The sequence below is a fragment of the Gopherus evgoodei genome, chromosome 7, assembly GCF_007399415.2.
Source record: "Gopherus evgoodei ecotype Sinaloan lineage chromosome 7, rGopEvg1_v1.p, whole genome shotgun sequence".
Taxonomy (NCBI): domain Eukaryota; kingdom Metazoa; phylum Chordata; order Testudines; family Testudinidae; genus Gopherus; species Gopherus evgoodei.
This window is the reverse complement of record NC_044328.1, coordinates 55,482,047-55,491,311: the sequence shown is the minus strand read 5'-3', so window position 1 is coordinate 55,491,311 and position 9,265 is coordinate 55,482,047. Positions and strand designations below refer to the sequence as shown.

Sequence of the window (9,265 nt, the reverse complement as noted above, 5' to 3'; positions counted from 1 at the left end):
GGAGACAAAATCACTAGATAACAAATCTCCTATTTTACAGTCCAGTTTTCCCTTTCATTTGTTCCATCCACGGTAAGGACAATACTGGGGCAGGAGTTTTGTAGATTAGACCAGCTTCATCATTCTTTTTTCATAATTTGTTTTTGAAATTAAATCCTTTGTCTGGTAGGTAGGACAGGTGGGATTTCTAAAACGCATAGTAAGATTGAGATTATAGACAACTTTAAAGAGAGCCAGGTAGTAAATTCAGGTCAGTAAAAGATACTACAATTAAATGGTTATTGTATATAGGAACCACTGCCCTCTATTAGATGGAATTACAACTGATCAGCTGTGACCATATACCTAGTACTGCTAACTGCTTGTGACAATTCTTGTTTAGCTTTTGGAATAGATTTATCCCCACTGACAGCAAGCACCCACAGATGTTAATGATCGTTGTGTGTTCAAGGACCTGTCACAATACTGTATCAAGTATGCTTAGAATATATTGTGGCTTCCTTTAACCATGTACCAAGTGTCACTTATCAGAACCACATAGTTATGTATCTCCAGCTGACAGCTGAGTTAACCAGGAATTGATGTCTTACTGTAATGGAGTTATCAATGAGACACCTCCTATATCGCTTCCAGGTCACACTCACTTAAGCAATGATAAAGGAGTATGAAATACCTTTAATCACAAAACAAGACCATGTAAAAACATGCCAGATAGTATCAGGTGGAAAATGCTGTTATAAACATTTTTGAAACATTTTACTAGAGATAGTCATAGCAAGTATTAGAGCTTGCCTGTTTTGGGGTGATAAAAACATTAAGCTGGTAAACATGGAAGTGTTTATTGCAGCTTGTTGGTATCCCAACATCTACAGAACTCCATTCCACAGCCTAAGCAAAGCTCTGTGAAATGGAAAAACACTTGGAGCATAAATGTTGGCAATTGTGAAATCTGTTTGCCTGAGGTTCCTATGAATAACGACAGATACATTGACTGGGAAACTGGAGGCTTGCATTCAAGCAAGAGTCAAAACCTGACTAAATCCATAGGAAAGCAGCTCTGCAACTCAGGTTAGTCCCCAGTGTTATTTACATAAATTCCTTTCTCTGAATCTTAATTTCTATTAAGAATTAGCTGACCTTACTTCCCACAGCTGCTGCCCCAGGGTACCATACATAGCATTACATCACTCTGTGCCAGGGCATGGTGGATACTTCAGGTCTTAAGATGTTGCAGGAGCAGAGGGGAAGAGTTCCTTCTCTCATTCGTACATGCCCTTCTGAATTTACAGCATATTTCTCCCAGGTAGTCATGGACTGTCTAGGGCCCATGGGGCTGCAGCAGCTATCAATCTAGTAATCCATTCTGCTTTTTAGTTGGATGGCCAACCCCAATCAGCTCCAGGTGATCTCCCCATGTATGCTGCAGTTAGAAAGCTGGAGTAAATGATATTTGACATTCGCAAGCAATAATATGCTTTAGTGGCCATCTGCAGAAAAAATAAGTGTCCAAAGAAAACAAGAATGATAAACTGAGACCACAGTATGGGGAACTGATACAAGTGGTAACTGGTGAGAGAAGGTGGAGGGTTCTCAATTGGGCATCCTGCATGTTTATGAATAGGCTCTTTTTAAAAATAGCAATGCATCCAAAGAAAAATATAAAAGTTTTCAGCTACCAGTGGATTTTCCATGTTAGTGTTTGCCACTGCACTGCAGGTTAGCTGTGTCATCATGCAATTAGTGTTACCATCGGAGACAGCAGATGTTTCCTTTAATAAAAGTATTATGAATGAAAGGGTGAATTTCTTTGAGTTACATTTGATACACATGGCTGCCGGCTATGGCATTTACTTTTTTTAAAAGGTCATAAACAAACAAGGAAGTAGGGGGCAATTCTAGAGAGGAGCAACCACTGATAGCATCCTGACTATGTAGGAGCTGCACTGAGGGGCAGCCACTTCAACCTGCCTTTGATGTTATCTGGTTTTCAAAGATCAATGCTGCATGAATATTTAAACATGTAAAATAGGAATCCAAGTTCATATGTGACAGGCTGAAGACAAGCTACAGCAAAATACTTTATCATTCAATTAAAAGGCAAATTGTCATTCACTTTCAGCAAGCTTTATCTTTGGTCCCTCATCACCTACATAAGCAAACACTTTTTCAGATGCTGTGATTTGCTGGCTACTTCCTGCTTTAATTTGGAATCACATTCCTATTTCTGCCAGAGCACTTCTTAAAAGCAAGCAATAAAAACTAAGATTCCATTGCTACGTCTATAAGGAAATAACCTCCCTATATGTACTGGACCTCATTCCAGACTGATTCATTGGGGTAAGACATAGATGAACAGCTACATGTAATAGTAATACATTTGGGCTTGATTGATGCAGATCTTAAAACAAGTTCTAGATAGACAAGATCTGCAGGGATGGTTGTTGCCTGCTAGATTAGAGTCTAAACCATTTTATATCAAACACTGAGCCTTGATGAGAATATATATACTTCTATACTGAAGAAAATTGATTTTAAAATTCATTTAAATGATGACTTTACAAAAATCATATAGGTTCTCACAGCTTTCATCTAGTAGGAATCTCAAAGTGCTTTTACAAATTCATTGGGCAAACACAGGACACAGCATTTGCTATTTACATTTTTTCAATTTTTTTACATTAATGCTACTGTAGTATTTCCTACATTCATTTTAAAGCAATGTTGTGAATACCATAATACTGTTAATTGCTTGCCAATAGAAATTAAATAATAGCCAACTGTATGTGCACTTGCACACTAACACACACTATTTATTCAGTTAGATGCCTATACAAAAATCACTTAGCTCATCCTTGAAATGTACAGTAATCATCTTTTTAAAAAATGCAGCAATTGTTCAACATTGCTTAGCAACAGTACACAACAGGCAAAGAAGGTTTAGCTGGACTACTCTTTGCTAAATTTAATTTAAGTCTGTTACACTACCTGGTAAATAGTTCTACATAGCCAATATTATACAATGTAAACATACTGGAAACCTCAATCCATCTCAGATTTACCTAACATGATACATCAAGATCGTAAATAATGAAGAGGACAAAGTTCTGATCATCAGATTTTTTTTTTTTATATTTTATTCCTACAAAAATCATGTAAACATTAGCATCCAGAAAAATCAAAATATGATGCATCAACTGCAAGTTGAAGAGTGTGTCAAGAATATTTCAGCAATCTGTAAATTAATATATTCAGCTATTGGTACACATAACTGGATAAAAGCACCTCCTGACTGAGGAATTTAGGTGTAAGAGCTGTAAAGTGAATAGAGGCACTCCATCCCCCAACCGGATTATACAACCACACTCCAATCTAATAGACTGCCCACCATTATTACATACTGATCATGCTATTTTGCAGCTAAAACACAGTATAGAACAATTTTTGGGGTAGGAAGTTTAATACTTCTATTTGAACACATGTAGCAAACACCCTATAAGAATGAAGAGAATAGAGCATTCCACAAACAGGTTTCTAGAAGAGTACCGTTCTAGCTTCCCTGACTGCAACATTAGTCCATCAGCACTCTCCATTTCTCAATATTTTGAATTCAGCACCAGAAGGGCCTCTGACTGGATAGCTTGCTCCCGAAAGTATGGACAATACTGATTGGGAAGGAAAGAAATTAAGATGTAGAGTGAATATTACACTGACCTAAAATTATCCTGTTGGCTTTCATGGAACATCCTGGACAGTTTAGTTTTCTCTCAGATTAGAAAGATCCTGGGAATATAATCCTCTTAATAACTTCTTAACCATGTGCTATGTTACTTCAAATCGGTACAAGTAAATATAATCTTTATGTTGCACTCAACATTACATTGCAAGTGCCCTCACAGTATTCCCCTTCAAAGACCAAGTACGTAAGGATACAGGAGATATTACTTCAAATTTTTCAGATGACTGTATATAAATTAAATGAATTCTGTATGGACAGGTGAAAAAGCAGACAACAGTTTATTAACTGTAATTTCAAAAAAAATACGTGGGAACATACATTAAAGAACTGAGCTTGAATAGGTTGCTCTCTCTGCTCCACAATTACTTAATTCTCCAGGATTTTAAGGAAAAAAAAATCATCATAGATGTGATCACATGGATTGTCCTGGAAACATCTTATTCTCTGAATTGAATACAGTCAGAAAATGAACTTGAGAAAATCATCCTATAGTTACAAATATTCTCCATTTTCGTGGCTGAAGTAGACTTTCTTGTAATGACAAAGACATTCATTTGGTAGAGTTTGATCTACAAAACTGATTCCCCCCCACCCCCCCTCACCAAGATGAACACAATGCTTGTTGTCATTAAGACTTATTTATTTAAAAAAGTGGGAAGTTATGCCCAACTACAGAACTTGCTGCTATATTTTCTTTCAGTTGTTTAGCCCAAATCCTGTTTACCTTTGCTATAAGTAGTAATGTGAACATGATTTGACATTTAGCTTCAATTTTCTGTACACATGTATGATCAGCCTGTCTTTATTATCAGCAATGCATCTGAAGTCAAATCTCAAAACATGATCCTTAGAACAAAATGCATGGAATAAGAGTTCACTATGAGCATTAACATTTTATAGTCAGAATCTGAGCAATTCCCGGAACAGACACATTTCCTTTAGCTCTAAAGCCACAGGTATAAACAAAATAAAGGTGCTGAAATGCCATTCCAAGTCTCTTTATCAAGATTTCTTTTTCAATTTGCTCTTCAATGGATTTGGATGGACAGAAAGTACAACAGTTGGGAACTGCAGGGTTAAATCACCTATGCCATAATGTATTAAATTACAAGGAATGCTGATGTTTCCTCATTGAACCATTAGCATAACTGTGAAGATGTTTTTACAGAGCCTCTGCACTAATCTTTTTTCAAGTCCCAAATTCCCCACTAGTTCAGCTCCAACAGTATGAGCAGCAGCAGGAGCTTTAATATAGGCTGGACTCTGAATGCGCACCAGTATTTAAGCACCATGTTGTCTAAGCCCACTCAGAGGAGATCTACCAGACATCATGCTGAAAATGCTGGTGGCCAACAGTGCTTTATCTACTCTACAGCTTTCAGTATTGCCACCACCTGTGGAGCTTAACTGGTAGCAGCAGCTACAATAATGAGATTGGACAAAAAAAGCCTAATGGAGAGGCGGGGCCATACTTTCCAACTTGGGACTAAACTGCAGACTGTTTACCAGAGGCAAAACTTCCACTTAAATCAATAGAGTTTGGCCAGTGTACATTCCTGGGATGTTATGCTACAGCTATGTTCCTAAAGCCTTGAAACTCATTTGTACATTTCTTTAATGTACAGCAGCAGTATTCATTTTGGACTCATGAAGATGGTAATAGCACAGTTTCTACATTACTTCTTACAACATACCTCCACTCTGTTATCTCTTCCATATTTCAAAAGGCATGCGCACCCCCCCTCCATAGTTGCTGTTTTTATTTATTTATTTATTTATTTATTTATTTTTGGTAGGATGGAAAGAGTTCTTGCCCACTGATGCCTAAGTAATTATCATATCCTTGTTTCATTTTTATTATGTGCATATATCTGTATATATTCTAGGCAGGGGATCATTGAGATGCTGTTGTAAATCTAACAAATAGCTGAATTCCAGCAATATTACAAATCACTGCAGCAAAACTTGAGTAATTTTAGATACAGCATCATGTTTAAGAACTTGTTCACTGTTTTATATAATACTTGGGTTCTACTATAGATTTTAAAGAATGTAAGTAAATGATCTGAAGTTGTTCTCTCTGCTTCCTCTAGTTTTCATGTTGTTTCTCTTTTTTCCTTATAACTCAGCCCCTCTTTTCCCTTCCCAGTTTAACTTCCTGTTATCCTGCTCTCCTCGAGTGCCAACACCAGAAGAGTAGTTGTGGGTGCTGCTTTAATTTTTGCTTTCCCATAATCCTTGCAGTTTTGAAACTTTTACTTTTTATTTAAAACATTTAAAATTGTGAAGTTTTCAAAGCTGCAGAAATTAAGAAGTGAAAATTAAAGGCAAAAAGTACCATGGCAGTTTCAGGGATGGACTGGAACTGTTAGAATTTCCAATAAAATGGATAATTACAGGCTTTCCTAACATCACGCCCATGAGTTACATGGCTTTACTAGTGGGTTTACTAGTAATCACTTTATGTTGGAAATTGGTATATTTTATAGGTTTTCTTAAAGAGAGTTTTCACATAAACTGGTATTTGTTGGTTCCAAAGGGTAACAAATATAGACCAAAATCTGCCAATGAACAAGACGACATGCAAATAGGATTTACAAAACAACCCTTTATATATGTGGATGGATGGGGTTTACATTGTATAAACAGAAAATCTCACCTCAAAGTTTGGTTTTAGGTTAGGAGAATTTATAGGATTACAAATTCAGTATTATATACATTGCTATTAAGTTAAGCCGGTCCATATTTTACACTCAGCAATTCAAATAATATATTAGACAGAGAGGAAAAAAATCCTCATAAATTTTTATTTTAGTCATCAAAGCACAATCCTTTCTCATCTTCATCGGTGGAATCTGCATAGGATTCAAGGGTATTATATATGAAAGGGTAAAGCTTCACATCTGGTCCTGGAGTAGAACAGCTTCTGCATTCTTCATTATAATATCTGAGTAACAGCCTGTAAACATCCCCTTGAAAATGAAAAGAAATAAAACCAATGCACATTTCTAAAATTACTGCATCATACTATAAGTATGTATATATTCACAACTAACAACTGTGTACTGGGTACAGGCCACAGGATCTGCATTTACATGGATTTCAATGGCAAGGAACATTGTTCAGGGCAGGGGTCTCAAACACGTGGCTCGCAGGGCTATTTCCTGTGGTCTGCCAAGCGGCCTGCGCCCATCCCCCCCGGCCTACTTCCAGGTGAGGGGTGGGCAAACTACAGCTGCAGGATTGCCCCCCCCCCCCTCAGGCCCTGTGCCACTCCCTGAAGCGGCTGGCATCACGTCCCTGCAGCAGGGGTGGGGGGGAAGCAGAGGGCTCCATCCGTGTGTTCCCCTGGCTTCCAGGCACCACCCCCACCTTCAGCTCCCAGTGGCTGAGAACAGGGAACAGCGACCAATGGGAGCTTCAGGGGAGGTACCTGGAGGCACGGCAAGCAGCATGCGGAGCCCTGCGTCCTCCCTCCCCCAGGGGCTGCAGGGACATGGTTCCAACTACTTCCTGGAGCGGAGCGGAGCGGGGCCGGGCCAGGGGCCAGCAACCTGCCCTGGCCCCAGTGTGCGCCGCTGCCATCCTGGAGCCCAAAGCCCTCCTGCACCCTGCCCCCCAACTCCCTGCCTTGAGCCCCCTGCTGCATCCCACACCCCTTCTGCACCCCAACCCACTGCCCTGGGCCCCCTGCCACATCCCATACCCCTCCTGCATCCCAACCCCCTGCCCTGAGCTCCCTGCCTGAATCCCAACCCTTGCTGCACCTAAACTCCCTTCTCTGAGCCCCTGCCACACCCCTCATGTACCCTCTGGGGTCAGGGAGGGGGTGCAGTTGGGGTGGGGACTTTAGGAAAGGGGTTGAATGGGGGCAGGAAAGGGGTGGGAAGAGGTGGGGCCTCATGGAAGGGGTGGAGTGGGGGCAGGGCCGGGGCAGCAAGGGTGTGTGTGTGTCAGTGATGCGGCCCTCAGGCAAATGAACTAGCCCTCATGTGGCCCTCCTGGCCATTTGAGTCTGAGACCTCTGCTTTAGGGGAAGTGAAGGGGCAGCAGCTCTTATTTCAGTGTGCAGGCTGGAAGTGCAGACCAAGATGGACTGTGCCATAACCTGTGGTTTGCGAGCTACTTGAAAACAAGGGTTTGGGTCCCCCTCAACTTCTCAGTTCCTTGCACGAAATCCATTGCTTGCACCACTCCTTGCACAAAATTACCTGAGCTCTGAGCAAGGAGTGGTGAATTTCACAGTAACTATGTGTATATACACTTCATAAATTTAAACAACAAAACCGTTACTGAATGGATTATTTTTTGAAGTGATTTGGAAAGACCTAAATTTAGAGTTCTGTTTCCCACAAAGAAGTTAGAGACACTACTATCAGCAGGGCAACGAATGTAACTTCTTGTGTACTGCCATTGAGTCCCAATGACTTCAAATCTGGCTACTTAGCTGTATCAGGGCTTCTGGGACAGGGCTCATAATACCATACCAGAACAGTATGAGGAACAAAAATGTGGGTCCTATTTTTTTTTTAAAAGACAGAAAAGCATTTCAAATTCTATGTAGAGCTTTGGCAGCCTTCAGTTACCATAAACTAACTTATATGATGGCACAGGTTTATTATCTACCGCTTTTTCAGGAATAGCTTCTTGCATAGACCTGTAATGTTGAGGTTTCCTTTACTTAAATTCAGCACTTAAGATCCTAGTATTTACATTTCTTACTGTTCAGCTTTCACAATGGAAATGGATTTATTCCTCTTTGTATTTCACAGGGGAGAGAGACTGTTTTACACTTACCGACAGTTTGGCCCTTCTCAGTGAGAAAGGTGTACATGTTGTAAATATCTCTCATCAGCTCAGCATCTCCAAAGGTAAAATAAACCACATCTCGCCCAGCCTCCGCAGCTGCAAGGATTTGTATTAAGGCTGCAGCACATAAATAAATAAATATATAAATAAAAACACAAAACAAAAACAAACCAGAGGTAAATATAGGATAAGACAATTTATTATAGAAGTAGAGTAATTTGTGGTCTAAATTTAAGGTTGGGAGCTTTCACAACTAATAATCACACCATATAGTATTCTTCATCTGAAGATCTTAAAGCCCACTTTTTGTAAAACTGAAAGCATCATTCCACTTAAAACAAAATACAACCAGAAACTGAAGATCAGAGCAGGATTCTTTATATGGAAAACAGGGAGACTACTTCCTTCCAAAGAGTAAAATTATGTAAGTATTCATGTTAAGAAACCTTACTTAGCATGATAGGCACTTTACATATTATTTAATCACATGTTTAGTTCAATCAGCCTACAATGTTCCAAAGGATGGATCTCTATCAACTGCTGAATGTATGGAGGGTTACCATTATTTCTTCTCTCTGGACATATACTTGTCTGAATGCTAATCTTTCCATTTACAATGTCCGTCAGGGATATTATCCACTCCATGCTCACCAGGTGGAAGGTAATGAAGAATTTTATTTTAAACAAAAATATGACATAGGGAATTATCCTTGCATTCAC

At 39.5% G+C, this 9,265-nt stretch overlaps 1 protein-coding gene across 7 annotated transcripts in view; it reads right to left on the bottom strand.

Annotated features, from left to right (window-relative positions):
• Window positions 1-3,128: 3,128 nt before the first annotated feature.
• The window catches only part of PARG (poly(ADP-ribose) glycohydrolase), a 130,380-nt gene continuing 124,243 nt past the window's right edge, over window positions 3,129-9,265 (bottom strand). For 6 of the 7 annotated variants that reach the window (XM_030568604.1, XM_030568600.1, XM_030568596.1 and 3 more), the window contains exons 17-18: window positions 8,534-8,662; window positions 3,129-6,708 (exon numbers count right to left, since the gene is read on the bottom strand). In XM_030568604.1, coding sequence (XP_030424464.1) covers window positions 6,548-6,708; window positions 8,534-8,662 — 290 coding nt within the window. In that variant the 3' untranslated portion in view covers window positions 3,129-6,547. Of the gene's footprint in view, window positions 6,709-8,533; window positions 8,663-9,265 lie in introns of those variants that run through there. The other variant, XR_004001187.1, reaches the window with a different exon arrangement.